At 43.1% G+C, this 23,096-nt stretch overlaps 1 protein-coding gene across 7 annotated transcripts in view; it reads left to right on the plus strand.

Moving 5' to 3' along the window:
* FER (FER tyrosine kinase) overlaps positions 1-23,096 on the plus strand; it is a 416,817-nt gene that overhangs the window by 118,168 nt on the left and 275,553 nt on the right. For all 7 annotated transcript variants that reach the window (XM_073548571.1, XM_073548350.1, XM_073548649.1 and 4 more), the window contains exon 11: positions 8,840-9,029. In XM_073548571.1, the coding sequence (XP_073404672.1) occupies positions 8,840-9,029 (190 nt within the window). The remainder of the gene's footprint in view (positions 1-8,839; positions 9,030-23,096) is intronic.

The following is a 23,096-nucleotide window of genomic DNA, read 5'->3' on the forward strand; positions in this document are numbered from 1 at the left end:
ATGCCACGATCCAACAAACTTCTGGAAAAAATGAGAACGTAATTAAGCTTAATCAGTCTGGAAAAAGTTAAAGCCATTTCTAAAGCTTTGGGACTCAAGCGAACCACAGTGCAATCCATTATCCACAGATGGCAAAAGCATGGAATAGTGGTGAACCTTCCCAGGAGTGGCCGGTCAACCAAAATTACCCCAAGAGCGCAGCATCTACTCATCTAGGAGGTCGCCAAAGACCCTACAACAACATCCAAAGAACTGCAGGCCTCACTTGCCTCAGTTAAGGTCAGTGTTCATGACTCCACTCTAAGAAAGAGACTTGGCAAAAATGGCCTGCATAATAGAGTTCGAAGGCGAAAACCACTGCTCAACAATAAGAACATAAAGGCTTGTCTCTGTTTTGCCAGAAAATATATTGACGATCCCCCAATTCTTTTGTGGACTGATGAGATAAATGGAACTTTTTGAAAGGTGTATGTCCCTTTACATCTGACGTAGTAGTAACACAGCATTTCAGAAAAGGAGCAACATACAAACAGTAAAATATGTATGGGGTTAGTGTAATATTCTGGTTTACTGCTTCAGGAACAGGAAGACTTGCTGTGGTAAATGGAACCATGAATTCTGCCGTCTACCAAAACATCCTGAAATAGAATGTCCGGTCATTTGTTTGTGACCTTAAGCTGAAGCATACTTGAGATATTTAGCAGGACAATAATCCAAAACACACTAGCAAGTCCACTTCTGAATGGCTTAAGAAAAACAAAATTAAGACTTTGGAGTAGCCTAGTCAGTCATGACCTTAATATTAGAATGGCAGTTCATGCTCAGAAATCCTCCAGTGGTGTTGAATTACAAAAATTCTGCCAAGATGAGTGTGCTAAAATTCCTCCAGAGTGTTGTAAAAGACTCATTGCCAGTTACTGCAAACACTTGATTGCAGTTGTTGCTGCTAAGGATAACACAACTAATTATTAGGTTTAGGGACTATCACTTTTTCGCACAGGGGCCCTGTTTGTTTCGATTTCTATTTCCCTTAATAATAAAGCACATCATTTAAAAACTGCATTTTGTGTTAACTTATGTTAACTTTGTCCAAAATTTAAATTTATTTGGTTATCTGAAACATTCAAGTGTGACTAACATGCATAAGAATAAGAAATCAGGAAGGGGCAAACACTTTTTTACACAACTGTACATACACAGTGGCATGTAAAAATTGTACACCCCTGGTCAGAATTACTGTTATTGTGAACAGTTAAGCAAGTTGAAGATGAAATGATCTCTAAAAGGCCTAAAGTTAAAGATGACACATTTTCCTTTTGTATTTTAGGCAAAAAAAATATATTTTTTCATCCGTTACATTTTAAAAATGACAAAAAGGAAAATGGGCCAGTGAAAAAGTTTGTGCACCCTGCATGGTTAGTACCTAGTACCACCCCCTTTTTGGAAGTGTCACAGATGTAAAACACGTTTTGTAGCCAGCCAAAAGTCTTTTAATTTTTGTTTGAAGGATTTTCATCCATTCTTCCTTGGAAGATTCTTCCAGTTGTGTGAAATTCCTGGGTCACCTTGCATGCACTGCTATATTAAGGTCTAGCCACAGGTTTTCAATAATAATCAAATCAGAGGACTGTGAAAGCCATTGTAAAACCTTCAGCCTTTTGAGGTAGTCTATTGTGGATTTTGAGGTGTGTTTAGGATCATTATCCATTTGTAGAAGCCATCCCCTTTTCAACTTCAGCTTTTTTTTCCAGATGGTGTTATGTTTGCATCAACAATTTGTTGAATTTTCATTGAATCCATTCTTCCCTCTACCCATGAAATGTTCCCCGTGCCGTTGGCTGCAACACAACCCCAAAGCATGATTGATCCACCCCCATGCTTTAATGGCTGGCTAGATGTTCTTTTTCTGAAATTCGATGGCCTTTTTTCTGCATACATACCTTTTGATCATTGTGGCCAAAGAGTTCTATTTAAACCTCATTGGTCTACAGGACGTGTTTTCAAAATGCATCAGGCTTGTTTTGATGTTCTTTTCAATACTTCTGACTTTGAATTTCATGGTGAGGATGCAGGAGAGGTTTTTTTTTTCTATTGACTCTTCCATGAAGGCTGCGTTTGTTCAGGTGTCTCTGAACAGTAAATTAATGTGCCACAACTCCACAGTCTGCTAAATCTTTCTGAAGTACTTTTGCAGTCAAGCGGGGGTTCTGATTTGCTTCTCTAGCAATCCTACCAGCAGCTCTCACTGAAATTTAGCTTGATATTCGAGACCTTATCTTGACCTTCACTGTTTCTGTTAAATGCCATTTCTTAAGGGGAACCTGTCACCTGTTTTGGCCGCTAGAAAATGCGGCCACTGCCTTTCAGGGCTGATATACAGCATTCTATAATACTCTAGATAAGCTTCCGATCCAACCTGAAAGATAAGAAAAATAAGTTTTATTATACTCACCCGGGGGGGGAGGTCCGGTGCAGTCCGGTCCAATGGGTGTCGCAGGTCCGGGTCCGGCGCCTCCCATCTTCTTGCGACGCCGACTGCCTGCTTGCTTCATTGCTCCCCGACACAGGTGCACTTCCCTGCCCTGTTGAGGACAGAGCAAATTCCTGCAGTGCGCAGGCGCTGGGCCTCTGACCTTTTCCGGTGCCTGCACACTGCAGTACTTTGCTCTGAAAGGCAGTGACTGTATCTTATAGCGGACAAAATATCTGACAAGCGCACTTTAATTATGTTTCTTACTGAGGAAAGGGCAACTTGATAACAAATCTCCAAAGGTGCCAAAACATTAGCCTTTTCCTTTTTTTCTAATTTTTAAAATGTAAAAAATGAATAAATGTTTTTTTTTTGTTTCAAATACACAGGAAATTTGTCACCTTAACTTTGACCAGGTGTGCCCAAACTTTTCCATGCCACTATATATGTGCATGTATGTATGTGTTTGTGTATATATAAGAATATATTATTTATTTTTTTTTTTTTCACTTTTTACTGATTTGTGTGAAGGAACTCTATAAAATATTGCATGTGAGTCCAGGTTTTTTGCTTATGGTTGGTGTGTAATAAGGCAAGGCATGTCTTGTGTTTTTTGTCGCTCTCTTTAGATACGACTTGATTCCAGAATGCTAATTCCACTTTTATCTGTCCTTTTCTTTCAGATTAACAAACAAATCTAGTTTCTTCCTGCACATACCATATCGCATCTTGCTTTTCATATTTGAGCTCGCTGTAATTTGAGAAAAGAATGAAGGGATTTTAGGTGGGCACAGACTTGCTGGGAATTGAGTTGGTATTGAACCGTCAAACTAATAATTGATGCTTCTTTGGTGACCAAACGATTGTTTCGTTCCACCGGAAATATGTTAATTTTTTTCTGGTGGTCTAAGGGGTAACATTCTTACTTGCGGAGAGCACCAAATTTCTTTAAGGAGATTCCTAAGCCATATAATGCTTCTCTTTGAATTTAGATGTGCAAATAGTTTCTTCAGAGAGGAAGAGGACACTCTACCACCAGCTATTGGATGTAGGAAACCTAAAAGGTCGTATAGGTGGCACAACAGTTCCTGACCATTTCCTCTCTGAAGAGTCTATTTGTATATGTAAACGGCTTGCCCACCACTCCGACATCCTCTTCTCAGTTGTTATATTCCCACTTCTAAAATAGAAGCCTACACTCACATCAAGTGCTCGATTCGCTCCAGGGACAGCAGCTCCTGATTTCCCAGGATAACATTATTGCTTGACGTGAGCCCTGCAGCCAATCACTGGCCACTTCTCTCTCTTTTCCTTGGGCCTAACGGACATCTGGAGGAAGTCAGAGAGCAGGACCAGTTCTCACTGCTTCATGTCAGTTTTGTCCAATGGAAATGAGAATGAGGAGTCCTGACTGGTTTCTGAACTTCCTTGACATCACCTGAAACCCAGCACTGACGTGGCTGGAATGGCGCAGCCGCCGGAGGTGAGTTTAGGCTGTAATTATTTTAGAAGGGGCAATATAGCAGTTAAGAAGGGTTTGTCAGAGTCTCCTTAGACCGGCTTGGCACTCTCCCCGAGGAGAAACTTTACCCCTTTACCTAGCAGAGCCTCTATCCCAGCCAAACCCATGCTCCTGCTTTCCACTGATATGGGTGGACAACCAAAAATACTTGTCTGCAAGTCTAGTTTGACAAACTATCTTAAGTCACGTGGCGAGGCTTGTTAACCCCTTTCTGCCATCCGACGTACTATCCCGTCCATGGGACCTGGGCCCCTATGCCCATGGACGGGATAGTACGTCGGCGCGATCAGCGGCGCCCACATGGTGAGCGCCGCTGATCGCGGCCGGGTGTCAGCTGATTATCACAGCTGACACCCGGCACAATGTGTCAGGGGCGGTCACGGACCGCCCCCGACACGTTAACCCCTTGCACACCGCGATCAAACATGATCGCGGTGTACCGGGGGTTAAAGGGAAGCATCGGCAGGGAGGGGGCTCCCTCCGTGCTTCCCTGGGCCCCCCACGGCAGCGCAATGTGCAGCGCTGCTGCGGGGGGCTCCTTTCCTCCATGCCCCCGAATCCAAGATGGCGACGGGGGCCTTCGGGGGCCTGAGGAAGCTGGCTTCCTCAGTGCCTGCAAAGCGCAGGCATGAGGAAGCCTTCTGCAGTGCCTGTGACAGATCGCTGATCTGTCACAGTGATCTGTGATGTGACAGATCAGCGATCTGTCACAGGACAGTGATGTCCCACCAGGGACTATTTAATAAAGTAAAAAAAAAAATAAAAAAAGTGTTAAAATAATTAAAAAAAAAAAATCGCCAAATAAATTAGGAAAAAAAAAAAAAAATATTTCCCCAATAAATCCATTTTTTGGAAATAATAAAAAAAACAACAATAAAAGTACACATATTAGGTATCGCCGCGTCCGTAATGACCCGCCCTATAAAACTGTCCCATTAGTTAACCCCTTTAGCGAACCCCTTAAAAAATAAAAATAAAAAACGAAGCAAAAAATAATGATTTATTATCATACCGCCAAACAAAAAGTGTAATAACGCGCGATCAAAAAGACGCATAAAAATATCCATGGTACCGCTGAAAACGTCATCTTGTCCCGCAAAAAACGAGCCGCCACACAGCATCATCAGCGAAAAAATAAAAAAGTTATAGCTCGCATAATAAAGCGATGCAAAAATAATTATTTTTTATATAAAATAGTTTTCATTGCATAAAACTGACAAAAACATAAAAAAAGACCTAAATGAGGTATCGCTGTAACCGTACTGACCCGAAGAATAAAACTGCTTTATCAATTTTACCGCACGCGGAACGGTGTAAACGCACCCCCCCAAAAGAAATTCATGAAACGCTGGTTTTTGTTAATTCTGCGTCCCAAAAATAGGAATAAAAAGCGATCAAAAAATGTCACGTGCCCGAAAATGGTACCAATAAAAACGTCAACTCGTCCCGCAAAAAATAAGACCTCACATGACTCGGTGGGTCAAAATACAGAAAAATTATAGCTCTCAATATGTGGTGATGCAAAAACTCTTTTTACAATAAAAAGCGTCTTTTAGCGTATGACAGCTGCCAAACATAAAAACCGCCATAAATAGTAAATCAAACCCACCGATATCACCCCCTTAGGGTGGTTTCACATTAGCGCTTTTTAAGCGCACGCACGGCAGGGGGTAGCTCCGCCCCCGAGCCGGCTCTCTGCCCGGCGTGCCCGCCCCTTGCTTGTAGTGCCGCCTCCTAGCGCACAGCGGCGCCTGCGATCGGCGCACCCTATCTTTAGCATAGGGTGCGCAGATCGTGCGCAGGCCGTGCGCTAGTTGCGCTTTGACCTGCGCTGCGCACTTTTGACAGTGCGCCGTGCGCGCCAAAATCAAACTTTTCGGATTTTGGCGCGCACGGCGCACCGTCAAAAGTGCGCAGGTCAAAGCGCAACTAGCGCACGGCCTGCGCACGATCTGCGCACCCTATGCTAAAGATAGGGTGCGCCGATCGCAGGCGCCGCTGTGCGCTAGGAGGCGGCGTTACAAGCAAGGGGCGGGCACGCCGGGCAGAGAGCCGGCTCGGGGGCGGAGCTACCCCCGGCCGTGCGTGCGCTTAAAAAGCGCTAATGTGAAACCACCCTTAGTTAGGGAAAAATAATAAAATTAAAAAAAAAGTATTTATCTCCATTTTCCCATTAGGGCTAGGGTTAGGGCTAGGGTTAGGGCTCAGATTAGGGTTAGGGGTGTGTTGGGGTTAGGGTTGGAGTTATAATTGGGGGGTTTCCACTGTTTGGGCACATCAGGGGCTCTCCAAATGCAACATGGCGTCTGATCTCAATTCCAGCCAATTCTGAGTTGGAAAAAGTCAAATGGTGCTCCTTCCCTTCCAAGCTCTGCCATGCGCCCAAACAGTGTTTTACCCGCACATGTAGGGTATCAGCCTACTCAGGACAAATTGCAAAACAATTTTTGGGGTCCAATTTCTCCTGTTACCCTTAGGAAAATAAAAAATTGGGGGCAAAAATATCATTTTTGTGGAAAAAAATGATTTTTTTATTTTCACGTCCGAGTGTTATAAACTTCTGTGAAGCACTTGGGGGTTCAAAGTGCTCACCACACATCTCGATAAGTTCCGTGGGGGGTCTAGTGTCCAAAATGGGGTCACTTGTGGGGAGTTTCAATAGTTTAGGTACATCAGGGGCTCTCCAAACGCACATGACACCCGCAGACCATTCCATCGAAGTCTGCATTCCAAAACGTCCCTGCTTCCCTTCCGAGCCCCGACGTGTGTCCATACAGTAGTTTAATCCCACATATGGGGTGTCAGCGTACTCAGGACAAATTGGACAACAACTTTTGGGGTTCAATTTCTCCTGTTACCCTTGGGAAAATAAAAAAAATTGGGGACTAATTGATCATGTTTGTGGAAAAAATACGATTTTTTTATTTTCATGCCCTGGCATTATAAACTTCTGTGAAGCCCTTGGGGGTTCAAAGTGCTCACCTCACATCTAGATAAGTTCCTTAGTGGGTCTAGTTTTCAAAATGGGGTCATTTGTGGGGGGTTTCCACTGTTGGTACATTAGGGGCTCTCCAAAGGCAACATGACACCCGCAGACCATTCCATCAAAGTCTGCATTCCAAAACGTCACTACTTCCCTTCCGATCCCCGACGTGTGCCCATACAGTAGTTTTTTCCCACATATGGGGTATCAGCATACTCAGGACAAATTGGACAACAACTTTTGGGGTCCAATTTCTCCTGGTACCCTTGGGAAAATAAAAAAATGGTGACTAAAAGATCATGTTTGTGGAAAAAGTACGAATTTTTTATTTTCACGCCCGGGCGTTATAAACTTCTGTGAAGCACTGGGGGGGTCAAAGTGCTCACCACACATCTAGATAAGTTCCGTGGGGGGTCTAGTTTCCAAAATGGTGTTATTTGTGGGGGGTTTCCACTGTTTTGGTACATCAGGAGTTTTCCAAACGCGACATGGTGTCCGATCTCAATTCCAGCCAAAAACGTCAAATGGCGCTGCTTCCCTTCCGAGCTCTGCCATGCGCCCAAATAGTGGTTTACCCCCACATGTGGGGTATCAGCGTACTCAGGACAAATTGCACAATTACTTTTAGGGTCCTGTTACCCTTGGGAAAATAAAAATTGGGGTGAAAAGATCGTTTTTGTGGAAAAAATATGATTTTTTAATTGTACCGCTGTACGTTATAAACTTCTGTAAAGCCCTTGTGGGTTCAAAGTTCTCACCACATATCTAGATAAGTTCCTTGGGGGGTCTAGTTTCCAATATGGGGTCACTTGTAGGGGGTTTCCACTGTTTAGGTACATCAGGGACTCTCCAAACGTGACATGGCGTCCAATCTGAATTCCAGCCAATTTTGCATTGAAAAAGTCAAACTGCGCTCCTTCCATTCTGAGCTCTGCCATGCGCCGAAACAGTCGTTCCCCCCCACATATCAGGTATCTGCGTACTCAGGACAAATTGCACAATAACTTTTGCAGTCCAATTTCTCCTGTTACCCTTGGTAAAATAAAAAAAATTGAACCTGAAGTATTTTTTTTTATGAAAAAAAGTTAGATGTTCATTTTTTTTTTAAATATTCAAAAAAATTCCTGTGATGCACCTAAAGGGTTAATAAACTTCTTGAATGTGGTTTTGAGCACTTTAAGGGGTGCAGTTTTTAGAATGCTGTCACTTTTGGGTATTTTCTATCATATAGACCCCTCAAAGTGGCTTCAAATGTGATGTGGTCCTAAAAATAAACTGGTGTTGTAAAAATGAGAAATCACTGGTCAACTTTTAACCCTTATAACTTCCTAACAAAAAAAAATTTTGGTTCCAAAATTGTGCTGATGTAAAGTAAACATGTGGGAAATGTTAGTTATCAAGTTTTTTGGGTGCCGTATCTCTGTGATTTAAGGGCATAAAAATTCAAAGTTGGAAAATTGCGAAATTTTCAAAATTTTCACCAAATTTCCGTTTTTCTCACAAATAAACGCAAGTTATTTGAATGAAATTTTACCACTAACATGAAGTACAATATGTCACGAGAAAAAAATGTCAGAATCACCGGGATCCATGGAAGCGTTCCAGAGTTATGACCTCATAAAGGTACAGTGGTCAGAATTGTAAAAATTGGCCCGGTCATGAACGTGCAAACCACCCTTGGGGGTGAAGGGGTTAAAGGGGCGATATTGCCTTTTCAGATCGCTGCATCCAATAGGTGGCGTTTGAGTTCCTGTACTCTTGCTTTCTCTAGAGGCGCTATATATATGTGTGTATGTATGTATATATTATATATTTTTAATATATACATATATAATTTTATTTATTTTTTATCCCTTCTCTTTAGTATTGTGCTGTTGTTAAGCCGGAAACAGGCTCTAGAAGAGTTAAAGCAGTCAGTTCAGCACCTCAAGTGTGCAGAATCCAAGTTATCTGCTCAGAAGGAGCTGCTTGATCAGAAGGTACAAGAGAATGAAGGGAAGGAACCTCCTCCTGTAGTAAATTATGAAGAAGATGCCAGATCGGTCACTTCTATGGTAAGTGGCTTTTTTAATTTAGTCATGTTGTTCCTTGTTGAAGTGCAGGGAGCGATGCAGAGTGGTCAGGAGGACTCTCTTTTTTTTTGTTTTTTTTGTTTTTTTTGTTTAGGTTTTCCTGTATTAACATTACACTGGTGCATCATATTGGTTTAGATCCATTACTGGAACCCTCAGTGCCTGTGTAGCTTAGCTATAAATGCAGTACACTGAGCATCTCTCCCACTCACCAATGCGAAGCGCCTCCAGGATCATTGTGTCCAACCCCCTGCTCAAAGCAGGATTCACTAAATCATCAGAGACAGATGTCTGTCCAGCCTCTGTTTGAAGACTTCCATTGCAGGAGAACTCACCACCTCTCATGGCAGCCTGTTCCACTCATTGATCACCCTCACTGTCAAAAAGATTTTTCTAATATCTAATCTGTATCTTCATTTCAGTTTAATTCTATTGCTTCTCGTACTTCCTTGTGCAAATGAGAATAAGGATGATCCCTCTACACTGTGGCAGCCCTTCAGATACTTGTAGACAGCTATTAAGTCTCCTCTTAGCCTTCTTTTTTGCAAGCTAAACACTCCCAGATTAACCGTTCCTCGTAAGACCTACTTTCCAGTCCGCTCTTCTCTGAACTTGCTCCATTATGTCCATATGGCTTTGGGTTTATTGTGGTCCTCGTCCTTCTACCTTTATGTTCCTTCTGTGCAGTTATAAAATAGGAACGATCTGTCACGTGCCGTTGGCTCGCCATGGCCGTTGCACACTTGGTTAAAGGCCTATGTCTCTGTCGTCTTGATACTCGTGAAGCAGAGCTACATGCTCCATATATATGTTGAAGCATGCTGAAGTCACTGTCAGCGCCTGAGCCGGTAACCCCTTATCCCGACAGGTTCGCTCATCACTAGGCACTATTCTTTGTGCTGTTTGAGGAATAAAGGAGATTATTTTTGATAAATGACATTGGAGTGCTGTGGTTTACTCTACCTTTTGTATATTTGGTATTGCCACATTCAGAATTGTCTGATCTATGAAAATGTTATGTTGTTCAATCAATACCGTAAAGGCAAAAAAATGTTGAATTGCCAGAATTACCTTTCTTTGCTCCTCTCCCAATATTACAGTACAGTAAGAAGCGATACAAACATAGTACCCCAAAATGGTATCTAGAAAGACAGCTCACCAATCAGTACACCAGCTCCATCAGTAGAAAGATTAGTTACACATCTCAGAAAATAGAGACACCAGCTATTGTACCGACCTGGAGAATCAGATTACCAGGTCATGTCTACCACATAATCATAATCGGAAAAGCAAAACTCAAAAAACACCATGATGGAATTGCGCTTCGTTTTGCTCCTACCGTTTCTCCTCCCTTGAATTGCTCTCGTTTTTCAGTACCTTGTTACATGAATGGTGTAATTCAAAAGCACAAATCGTCCTTCAAACAATTCCGAGGAATTGAAAGAAACATAATGATTGAAAACGTAAAAGAGAAACCTAAAATAATAGTTAACATGATGAAAACTTTTAATTATGAGAAATTCCTTTATTTGCTGAAATGAGAATACCTCTTTAAGGGTGTATGTTTTGTTTCAGGTAGTTGTTGTATTTGTTTAAGGCGTTGTCCACCTTCGGTAACAGTTTCTTCATGTATTCTGGGCCAAAAATCACTTTTGGCATATGGATCTCATTAAAAAGTTTTCAAAGATCAGCTTTTTTTTAATATACCGACTCTTAATTTTCTCTTCCTGTTGAACTTGGATGCTCATAAATCAGCTAAGATACAAGCGTTATAGTGGGCTGACTGAGGGATTCTCAGTTTCCTCATTCTGCAGCCAGCAGTGAACACTGCAGCACAGAGGCTACAGAAGGCAAACGATGCAACATTTTTAATGAAAGTCAATCGCAAAAACAATTGTTTGCCCCAAATCCATAAGTTTAAAAACAAGGATTCGTAGATATGAAAATATAAAGAGTTTGTAGAGCGTTTCACTTATGATTTAGTCAAGGTTTTCTAAGCACGGGGAAGATTATATTACAACAAAGGTAAAATCCCTAATCTCCAAGCTGCTGCTTTGTTCCCCAGTGGTCTGAGTACTGGTCCGGCAGTGGCCCATGCTGCACACGCGTGACTGCTGCAGTCTCACGGCTCTTGGGCAAGTGCATGCATCTGCAGCACGTCATCTCTGCGGGAAGGTCAGGGGAGACTGCTGGAGCTATGGCGCTTTCAGCAGGTTTCTCTACTTTTATTAGATCCCCTTTTTTTTTTTTTTTTTTTTCTTTTCTTTACCTTTGGACATTCCTTTAAAACACATCACATCTTGGCTTTCCACACAGTGTTCTAGCTTATATCACATAGACTGTGTTTTTTTTAATTAGTATGCCATTATTCTTATTTTTCAATATAATTTAAAGGTTTTGAGTAGATACAGTATAATGATGGCTTTTCTTGTTTTTGTACATGTGTCTAATGTCACTTTTCTGCTTGTCATTGATCACCCCCATCATCCGTTCCTATTTCTATATTATGTCCCAGGCTTGTTGTTGCAGTATACATAATTGAGATGTTGCCTAAAATTTACCACTAGGTGGAGCTCTATGTCAAGACATATTTATAGTATTGTTTTACTATTGTTGCTCCATTGTCTTTTTTTTCTCTCCCCAATTTTTTTTTTGTCGTATAATTTGAAAATTAAATAACTCCTAAAGAATAGCTGGCATCTAAACTTTTCTTTCCATTAAGCAGTAATTTAAAGGAGTAATAAATTGGTATGTATCCTATTTCACAAACATTTCTTGCATTTTGTCTCCAATTTTCAGCCATTTTTTCCACTTTCCCCTCAGCCTGGTGCTTGGAGCATATTCTTAGCTTCTGGTCACATCTGCATCTTAGGCTGTGTGCACACGGAATTTTTTGGCTCAGCGGATTTTGCAGTAAAAACCGCAGATAAATCCGCACGACTATAAAGTCCTGCGGTTTATCTGTGGATTAGCCTGCGGTTTTGCCCTGCGGTTTTACACCTCATAATGGATGAGGTGTGAAACCGCAGCGTTTCTGCACTAAAGAATTGACATGCTGCGGATTGTAAACCGCAGCAAAACTGCGTGGAAAAATCCGCAGCATGTGCACAGCGTTTTCCAGTTTACCATTGAAAACAATGGTACTGTACAACGCACCTAAATCTGCTGCGGACCCGCAGAGCCTGAAACACTGCAGATCCGCAGCAGAATCCGCACCGTGTGCACATAACGTTAGGTGCGTTCTGAGCTCGTGTTGTCAGGATTATCAGGTTTATACGGGGTTTTCTATGCTATAGGCCTTGTGTACAGGCATAGCCAGTGTTTTGCTGACCTTGGACCATTAATGATCTTTTCAGCCACTGCTGGGGGTATAAGTATGATTATAATTTATATGTATTTCTGGGTCTTGATCTCTGCCTGGCCATAAAGCGTCTCTTAGAGAGCAGCATTTGTATTGGGCTGGTATAGTAATGGCCGTACCCCTACCATTTCAGCCTTTCCCAGCCGGGCAGGAATAATCTTTCCGTTTTACCTCTACTCTTGACTTCACATCCATTTCAGTCAGGTTATGTTGGTTGTAAAAATAGGAGATTTAAAAATGGAAAAATAAATATAAATATAAATATATATATATATATATATATATATATATATATATGCCTTTGAGTGTGGCTGTAGGGAAGGAGAATAAAAAAGAAACTGAAAGAAATAAAATTTACTGGTTTTAATCAGTTTAAGGCTGGTTTCACATTTGCGCTTTTGTGCGCTGCGCATCGTGCGCACCCGTGCGCATGCGCACTGCGCACCTATGTTTAACATGACATGCGCATGGTCTTGCGCACGGTTGCGTTTTCGTGCGCATGCGTTTTTTTGTCTTTTGCGCCAGGCGCGCCAGACGCAACATGTTGGATTTTTTGGTGCGCCCTGTCTCGGCAAAAAAACGCATGCGCACGCTTGCGCACGGAATGCGCAAAAACAACACATTGAAGTCTATGGGAACGCATGCGTGAGCATGGTCTTGCGCACGGTTGCGGTTTTTTGCGCATGCGTTTTTGAGTGAAACAAGTCTAGAATGTTCTCTAGACAATGGAAAAAATGTCACACCTAAAAACGCATGTGCATAAAAAAACGCAAACGCATGCAAAAACGCATGTAAAATGCAAGCAACGCTGCGTTTTTTTGACGCATCAGCGTGCGCATGATGTTAAAAAAACGCGCGTTTGTTTTGCGTTTTTCTTTGCGTTTTTTATGCGCACGATGCGCTGCGCAAAAAAAGCTAATGTGAAACTAGCCTAAGATGTTCCCCATCTTAGATCTTTTTTAAGGTTTGTCATGATGGAAGCACTGGCCATAAAGCAGCTTCTGACCCCTATCAGCGGGCAATGATGGCCATCTCTCTCTGTAGCCTCCGATGACAGATGCCTATTAGTGCGTTTGAGATTCAGCACATTTACATGTCCGTAAAATCGGTGCCCGGCATTGGACATTAAGTCCGGCCTATTTTTCGTATGGGTCTTTTTTTTATCTTTGCTTCGGTGACATTGAAAGTAAATTGTGTCTAGTCCTGGAAGTGTCCTTACGGTCATTACTGTCCAGACCGATTAAGGCTCTGATTGCTGAAGACAAGCGGGACTCCCTTTCATACCTCTGTAAATTGCTGCACGCTTTGTCCTTTCCGTGCTTATGGCACAGCGTAGTTATGGTCAGATTCATGTTAGAAAGTTTACTGACTTTCACTTCCAGACTGTAGATATTCACTTCTTTAGAAGTGTTAACGCGCCATTCCAGCTTTTTTTTTTTCTTTATTTCAGCGCCAGAGTGTTACAACTAATACCTGTTGTGCACAGCGCCATTCTTCCCCGGCACAGAGGAGATTCAGCTGCCTCTGCTGATGTGACCGGGCGGGACTACCAGCGCCATTCTGACAGCTGGCTCCTCCAATTAGACAGTGGGGATCCAGCTGTCAATCAGAATGACGTCGGAAGTCCCACCCTGTTGATGGAGCTGAACAGACGTGATGTCAGCAGTGGCTTCTTAATCCCCAGCAGGAGCGGTCTGTGTCCGCTCTGTGCTGGGTATGAACGGCGCTGGACACAACAGGCAGGTAATATAATTCTCCATCCAGGTCAGTGTAACTACACAGATACCAAACGTATAGGTGTTTTTTGTTTTTTTTTTTTATGGAGAAAAACAAATTAGTAATAAAAAGATTTTGATTAGGTATGTTGCCATTTTCCGAGCCCTGTAGCATTTTCATTTTTTGGGATCTGGCACTGTGTGAAGGCTTATTTTATTTTTTTTTTTTTTGAAAATTCTTTATTTATAATAGAGAATACAGGAAAAATGCACCATATCCAAGTTACAGTCATATCCGTTAGCTTTGAAAAAGTTAAGTGACATGAGGGATATGGTGAGGGAGGGGTGGTGAGAAGGAAATCAAAAGCAGAGAGAAGACCCAAGGGGATGGAGGGGGGGGGACAATATGGGGGGAAGGAACAAGGATTCATTACAAACGGGGTTAACAAAAAACCAAGATTAATCGTATACTCGGGCATTATATAGCCGGGTGGGGTGAACTCACTTCAGATAATTTAATTTTAACTTTTGCTTTGTAATTCTTTCCATGGAGCCCAGACACCTACATATGAGTCATGATTATGGATCTCCCAGCTTAAGAGTTACTCAAGGCAAGAAATCTGGTTCGCTTTAAGTTTCCATTCAGATATAGATGGGGAGGGGGGGAGACTCATCCTTCCAGTGTAACGTTATTAAATGTTTTGCTGCACCAACCAATAACGGGAGCAGCCCATGTTTTTTTGGGTTTAAAATTTTTTGATGCTCATGAATGTAAGGCTACAGAAGCTTGTAAGTCAAGTTTGATTAACTTTAGCTCTTTGAGGATAAGACTGATCCCATCCCAAAATTCCCTTAACTTAGGGCATTCCCAGAATATATGGGTGTGAGTGAAGGCTTATTTTTTGTGCCTTGGACTGATGTTTTTATGGATACTATATTGTGGTAGATACAACTCCTACAACATATAATAAATTGGGTACAGTGGCTCAGTGCAGGATGTGCTGGAAATGTTTTCATAGAATTTGAGAACAATATGAAATGTCCTATAAACGTCTGTTCCTGATCTAAGGATCTCGGTTTTTAGTGGAGATGAATCTGTGCTGCACTTTATGTACACGCTCAGTAGTGAGGCTGGGCGGTGGGGTCTGGGAAATTGAGGAGCCTGAGTCGGTGGTTTGGCTCACCATCTCCACGGCCCTGGTAGATGCGAGGTTTTGATTTTATTACGATGTTGCAGCGGCCAAAAAACCTAATTCTTAATTTTTTTTTAAATTTTATTCTCATTACGCTATTTACCAATCGGAATAATTTTTTATCTTTGGATAGTTTGCACTTTTACGAATGTAGCGATACCAAATGTGTGTTTTTTTAAATAGTTTATTTTTAATGCGTGAAAATAGAGGTTATTTCACTTTTTTTCTGTTTTTCTTAATTATTTTTCATATTTATATATTTTTTGTAGTTTTCATTGAGTATACTAGTCCCCTTAGGAGACTTGAAGCTGCCATGGTCCGATCACCTGTGACCACTGCTATATATAGCAAAAATCACAATCTCCTATTAACACCAGCCACTGTAGAATTCACAGAAGGATAGTAATGACAGGCTTGAGGGTCATCATCAGACCCCCAGCTGTCATGAGAACCCATCGGCACCCCGCAATCATGTAACAGTGGCACCAATGGGTGGGATGAATGACAAACTTCTGTCATGGCGTGTTAAATCTTGCTGTCAGTGACAGGCAGCGTGATTTAACTGGTTAACAGCTATGTGTGGAGCTCCGCTCCACCTGCACCTGTTAAAGGCACATGATGACTGACTGTCATGTGCAGGAAAAGATGTGGGCTCAGCAAGCGAGACTGCATGGAAGGCAGGGACACTACCTCTGACGTAAATATACATCAAAAGTGAAGTGGTTAAAGAGGACCTGTGAGCACGACTTTGGAATGTACAGTAAAGACATGGCTGTAATGGCTCTGTAATACTGATTAAATTGATAAATTTGAAGAAATTCTTTCTTGTTGTTTAATCATGACGTAATGTTTTGTGCTAAATAGATTTCGGTGCACAGGAGCCGGGCTGTGCACTTGGTCTTCTCCTCTTCTAGAGTTTATTGCACAGGCATCATCCTTGGCAGTTACGGCACCATTTTATTGAAAACCATCCAGGAAAGCAATCTGTGCACTTCTGATCCCGGCTTTAGTTTTCAGACCGTTTTCTGTCATTCAAGACTTGAGGCAGATGGAAGGGCTGGGAATCACAGACAGGGAGAAAGGCCCAGTGCACAGTCCGGCCCCTGTGTACCAAAATCTATTAGACGAAAACGTGAAATGGTGATTGAAAGGGAACAACTAAGCTGATTTCTTCACCAAATGTATTAATGTGATCAGTATTCCAGCACCATTCCAGTCGCCTCTTTACTCTACATTAAAAAATCGTCCTGACTGGTTCTCTTTGAGTCGTTAAGTTTACTGATTGGCTGTTGAAGTGATGTCACTGTCGTAGCCAATATCGTACATCTGGTGCAGCTTCGAAAACTCGGCACTAGACCCATCCGCGGTCCATTTGTTTAGTATCTTTTATCTTACAGGGTGGCAGGCATGTGTTTTTTTTTTTATTGTATTTCTGCTTTTTTTCTCCATTTATTTTTACATGTAACATTTTGTTTAGGCGTTATCACTGTGGTTAGATATCTGCATATGACTAAATAATGAGAGACTGTTGAAAAATGCATTGTAAGCAATAGAATTCACATTGCCCAGATGTGTATGAGAAATTGGTGATAATTCATATAAAAACTAAACTTTTGATAACTTTTATATTTTTATCCTTTCAATTGCTAGCGGGTCAGTGATTGTAGCCCCAAAAATCATTCAAAAAGTCCCTGAAAAGTGCTCCGCTCTGGAGCTCACAGCTGCTAATTGTGCGTAAACAGCGGGAGTGTGGATTTAATATCCTATCTGTGCTCCGCTCTGTGTGTGTGCATGCTGAGGGATGAGCCATACGTTCCTGAGCTGGGCACTTCTCGGCTTTTTGAGAGATAGGTGGGGGCTTGGGATCTGGACACCCTGTGATCTGATTGGATCAAGGTATAGTTACTCTTCAGCTTTATTTATCTTGTCGTTATTCAGAGAACCTAAAGCCAAATTGTTGATTTTCTGCTAAAGTGACCAAAGGAAACTTTTCCACTTTCAGGAAAGTGAACCACAGATGCTGTAAAAAAATAAGCAGAGCAAGCACCATACTTGATCTCGCCAGGTCCAGTGCCAGCTTCCCACCGCTGCCCAGGTCTCTGTGTTTTGGCTGCAGCGGTGATGTCACTTGGACAGTGTACATGACCACTGTATCCAGTCCCTGAGCCCAGTGATTACCTACAGCGGCGATGTGAGCTGTCAGCAGGACGTTACCACTGCAGCAGCTTAGCATAGCAGACTTGGACCTGGGGAGGGTGATTATCAGCTCTTTGTTATTTTAGTGTTTGGTGTCCACTTAGCAGAAGTAGAACTTGACCCATCCAAATTCTTCAGTGCTAGTCAGCCCAGACAAATTGCGTTTTGTGGGTGAAAGGTTTTTTATTTTATAAGTAAAACTGACTTGTATTAGGGCCACAGAGGTTTGTGTAGCAGCACTTGAAAGCTTCTTTTGCCGTGTATCCGCTCATAGGTCTTTCTGCAATCTGTTACATATGAAATATGCAACAATTACTAAATATCAAAACCAAGTGGAGACCACAAAATCCCTAATGGCATCCAGAACTGTGCGTGTTGGTGTGTGACATGTGGTGCTCCAGTATCGTCCACCATCATTAGATTTAGTCTACGTACTTGGAGCCGTCATCTTCCAGTGCTGCCAGTAAGAATGATTTCCCAGGAATCACCCAATGTTTACATGCTTGGAATTGCCCTTATTTTGGTGTCTCATTCTATAGACTAAACATCCTACAATGGACTGGTCACTTCTCTACATTTTTTTTTTTTGTGTAATTTTTTTTTTTGTGCCTTTGGAAAGAATTGATTTTTTTTCCTAGTTATTCTTCCTCTACTTTTCAAGAATAATCAGTTATGACCTATTTGCCGTTTTCTCTTTAGTACTTTAGGGTTGCCTAAGGGAACTGATTAGTTATTGATCATATACTCATAGGCTTGTGCAAAATTTCCTTTGTTGCAATGTTTTTAGATTTTAAAGGGATTGTAGAGTAAGAAAATATGTTTAATTTTGCATTATTTTTTATTGTGATCACATTTTTTAATACAATAATACTAGATTTATTTCATATATTCCTCTGCTGCTGCTATCAGTACTGATGAGACCAGTAGTGGCATGCCAGTTTCTGCCCCACACCCTGCATGTCATGGATTGGGCTCCAGGAAGAAGCCAAAATGTGGACCCCAATGTCGGGTAGAAGCTGCAGTGCCATTGATGACTTTTTTTTAATGTGTTTTTTAAATTATTTATTCTTGGAGTAAAATGAAAAAGCATTAATTGCTTCTGTAGGTCCTGTTATTTAACCCCTTCATGACATGGAGACTTTACCTTTCTTTGTTTTTTTTTTATTCCTCTTATTCCTAGAGCCCTAACTTTTTTATTTTTTATTTTTCCGTCAATATAGGTGTATGAGGTCTTGTTTTTTTGCTGACTGAGTTATGCTTTTGAATATCACCATTCATTCTAGCACATGGTGTACTGAAAAATAGGAGAAAAAATTCCAAGTGCATTGAAATTGCAAAAAAATGCAATTCCACAATTTTTAGTTTAGTTTTTTTAATTTACTTAACATGTTCACTATATGGTAAAATTTACCAATCGGATTAATTTAGTTTATATTTGTTAATAAGTTAGACTTTTTCCTTTGCCTCATTGGGGGACACAGGTACTGTGGGGTGTATGCTACTGCCGCCTGGAGGCTGACACTAAGTGGGAAAAAAAGAGGTTAGCTCCTCCTCAGCCGTATACACCCTTGCCCCGATTGCGGGCAGAAACCATTTTTTGCTTAGTGACTGTTGGAGGCACACGTCTGTCTGTTTCCAGACTGATTTTTTTTTTTTTATTCTTTTCCTATGAAGATGACAGGGGTGACGGACCCTATTGAAAGAGTCTGATCTCCCCAAACCAACAACGGGCAAGCACGTGTGAGGGTCGCCTCCACGTATCCTCTCCAGCAACGTGGGATGTATCCAGACGTTTTTTTCACATGAAAATGAGATATTGGCGACGGACCCTATTGAAAAGGTCCGATCTCCCAAAACCAACAACAGGCGAGCACGTGCGAGTGTCTCCTCCATGTATCCTCTACCGCACCGTGGGACATCATGCCGGACTTAGCCCTGACCACCTTAAGGTATTGAAACCCTATACTGTACAGAGGCACAAGTGTAGTCCGTGTGGCCCCCACTGCTCCACCAGTGCTAAGACTGCGGTGCTGCAAGGCGACGGACGGTCCCTCTCCTCACCCCTTGAAAGGGTTAGATGGAGCTAGGGTGCCTGCACCGTCCTTTTTCCATACGGCCCCCCTCCCTTCTACCTGAGCTGGAGCCGAAGCACGGAGGAGGGTGGCCTGGGAAGGGCTCCTGCAGCGGCGCAGGGCTAGAGCCCTTAGTTTCTTCCAGGCGAAGATAGCGGCTACCTGGCGTCTGGCAGCGGCGGACCCGATTCCCGCCCTTGGGCTCCCCCCATGTGGGCGGATATTGAAAATCCAGGCCGCGGCTTCGGCTGTTGCTAGGCCGCGGCTGCAGCTCCCCGCCCCTCATGGCCCGTGCGGGCGCAGAAGAAACTTAGGCCCCGGTTTCGGGCCCAAGCTAGGCCGCAGACAGAAGTACCGCCCCAGGATCCCTTTTTTTCTTCCGGAAGCCTGCCCGCAGTTGTGGCGCGCACTTGTTAGAATGGAGCGACGCTATGCACTTCCAGGACACAGGGGACACAGGACTGGGGTAAGTGCTGCCCCCTAGCCCCCCGAGAGGCCACGCTAGGAAAAACGGAGAGCGCCTTCCCCAAGCGTCTTTTCAGCACGAATGCCTGACAGGTGCAGCATGTCAGGAAAAGCCAAGACGCACATGTTTCTATACACCGCATGCATCTAACGTGCCCAGGAGCCCTGCCCTGCGACCGAGTTGAGTGTACCATGTCCCCCGTTATGGGCGTCATCTCTGTCGCAATCTATGGTGTCACTGACTAGAGCAATCGAGTCCCTTCGGGCCACAGATAGGGGCAGGGACAGTGGCTCGCCTGTCTTAGAGGGGTCCTCTACCTCACAGGAGCCTCCGGCCTGCAGGGGCAGCTCTCACTCCAGGCAGACGCCGGGGAAACGAACCCACACGGCGTCTCCCGGTGCCTCGGCATCTGTGAGCTTTGCTTCTCGCTCTCCATCACCAGCAGTCGATAGCAAGCAAGGCTCGGACTACGGCTCGGACGAACCCCTTGACCTAGATACGCCGGGTTGTCAGGAAACAGTTGATAGTCTCATAGAAGCCATCAACCAGACTCTGTGGATTGAGGATGATTCCACCCTTGCTTCAGGCCATAAGGTGTCATTTAAGCGAGTCAAGTGCCCCCATAGAGTATTTTGCACTCACCCTGAGTTTGAGGACATAGTGCAACAACACAGAGAACGGCTAGACAGGCGTTTCTCGGGCCAGAAGGCACTCGAAGCGAGGTATCTTTTTGCCCGGATCTCCATAAAAAAATGGACGGAATCCCCAATGGTGGATCCACCTATGTCACGCTTGGCTAAGAGAACCCTACTATCCGTACCTAGTGGTTCTATTAAGGATCCCACTGATCGTCTCATAGAGAACTTGGCTCGCTCAGTGTTTGAGGCATCAGGATCAGCACTCTCATCTTTGTTCGCGGCAACGTGGGTAGCCAAGGCCATGATTTCTTGGTCCGAATTATTGAACAGTGCCTTGCAAAACATAGACCTACCAGCTGAAATATCAGAGATCACAAATCAGATATCTATGGCAGGGGAATACTTGATCAATGCATCTTTAGATGCGGCCAACTGCGCGGCACTTGCGGCCGCAAATGCAATCTCCATTAGGAGAGCTCTATGGTTTAGGACATGGCGGGCCGATTCAGCTTCAAAAAAGTCCTTGACATCGCTACCATACCAGTGTGGCCGCCTATTTGGAGAGAAGTTATATCAGCTCATCTCCGACTCCGCAGGAGGGAAGAGCGGTTTTCTCCCTCAACAAAAGATCAAACTGCCGTTTCGTCACCAGTTTCAGGCACGGTTTCGGGCCTTTCGCAACCCCGGGTGGACCACAGAAGCCAATTGCGCCGCATCAGGTAGCCCCAACAGGATAGGGATCGACAGGTCTCATATAGAGCCAACCCATTGGGGACGAGGCGTACTAACCAGCCCAGGTCCCAAAGATCTTCAGCCAAATGACTTGGGGCATTTGCCATGCGACACCAGCAAGTTAGGTGGCCGCCTACTCTGGTTTTGCCACGTCTGGCTCAACGTCGCACTCGACACATGAGTGAGAGAGCTGGTGTCGTCACGGTACAAAATAGAATTTGTCAGGTACCTCCCAAGACGATTTTTTCTTTCCCATCTTCCCAAGGTGGATACCCAGGAAAGGGCTCTACTAGGATCCATCCATTTACTCCGGCGCAACGGAGCCATTATTCCCTGGGTGAAATGGTGGAGGAGGATGAGGAAAAAGCCAATATGCTAAATGATTTTTTTTTCGACAGTGTTTACACAAGAAAATCCCATGACTGATAACATGATCAGGGATAAAAATTGTCCATTTAATGTCACCTGCTTAACCCAGCAGGAAGTACGGCGGCGTCTAAAAATCACTAAAATTGACAAATCCCCGGGCCCGGATGGGATACACCCCCGAGTACTGCAGGAATTAAGCACAGTCATAGATAGACCATTATTATTAATCTTTAAAGATTCCATAATAACAGGGTCTGTACCACAGTACTGGCGTATAGCAAATGTGGTGCCAATATTCAAAAAGGGGCCAAAAACTGAACTTGGAAATTATAGGCCAGTGAGTTTAACTTCAACTGTGGGTAAAATCCTGGAGGGTTTTCGAAGAGATACTATATTGGAGTATCTGGAGAAGAATAAACTTATGACCCAATATCAACATGGGTTTACAAGGGACCGTTCCTGTCAGACTAATCTGATAAGCTTTTATGAAGAGGTAAGTTCCGGACTGGACCAAGGGAATGCAGTGGACGTGGTTTACATGGACTTTTCAAAAGCTTTTGATACGGTGCCACACAAAAGGTTGATACATAAAATGAGAACAATGGGGTTAGGGGAAAATGTGTAGGTGCGTTAAGAGCTGGCTCAGGGATAGGAAACAAAGGGTGGTTATTAATGGAGCACACTCGGACTGGGTCACGGTTAGCAGTGGGGTACCACAGGGGTCAGTTTTGGGCCCGCTTCTTTTTTAACATTTATTAATGACCTTGTAAGGGGCATAGAGAGTAGAATTTCAATATTTGCAGATGACACTAAACACTGCAGGGTAATCAATACAAAGGAGGACAATTTTATATTACAGGAGGATTTATGTAAACTAGAAGCTTGGGCTGATAAATGGCAAATGAGCTTTAATGGGGATAAATGTAAGCACTTGGGTAGAACAAACAAGATGTATAATTATGTGCTTAATTGTAAAACACTGGGCAAAACTGTCACTGAAAAAGACCTGTGTGTATGGGTGGACGACAAACTCACATTTAGTGGCCAGTGTCAGGCAGCTGCCGCAAAGGCAAATAAAATAATGGGATGCATTAAAAGAGGCATAGATGCTCATGAGGAGAACATAATTTTACCTCTATATAAGTCACTAGTGCGACCACACTTAGAATACTGTGTACAGTTCTGGTCTCCGGTGTATAAGAAAGACATAGCTGAACTGGAGCGGGTGCAGAGAAGAGCGACCAAGGGTATTAGGGAACTGGGGGGTCTGCAATACCAAGACAGGTTATTACACTTGGGGTTATTTA

The sequence above is a fragment of the Dendrobates tinctorius genome, unplaced genomic scaffold, assembly GCF_039654945.1.
Source record: "Dendrobates tinctorius isolate UK_male_01 unplaced genomic scaffold, ASM3965494v1 ptg000003l, whole genome shotgun sequence".
Taxonomy (NCBI): Eukaryota; Metazoa; Chordata; class Amphibia; order Anura; family Dendrobatidae; genus Dendrobates; species Dendrobates tinctorius.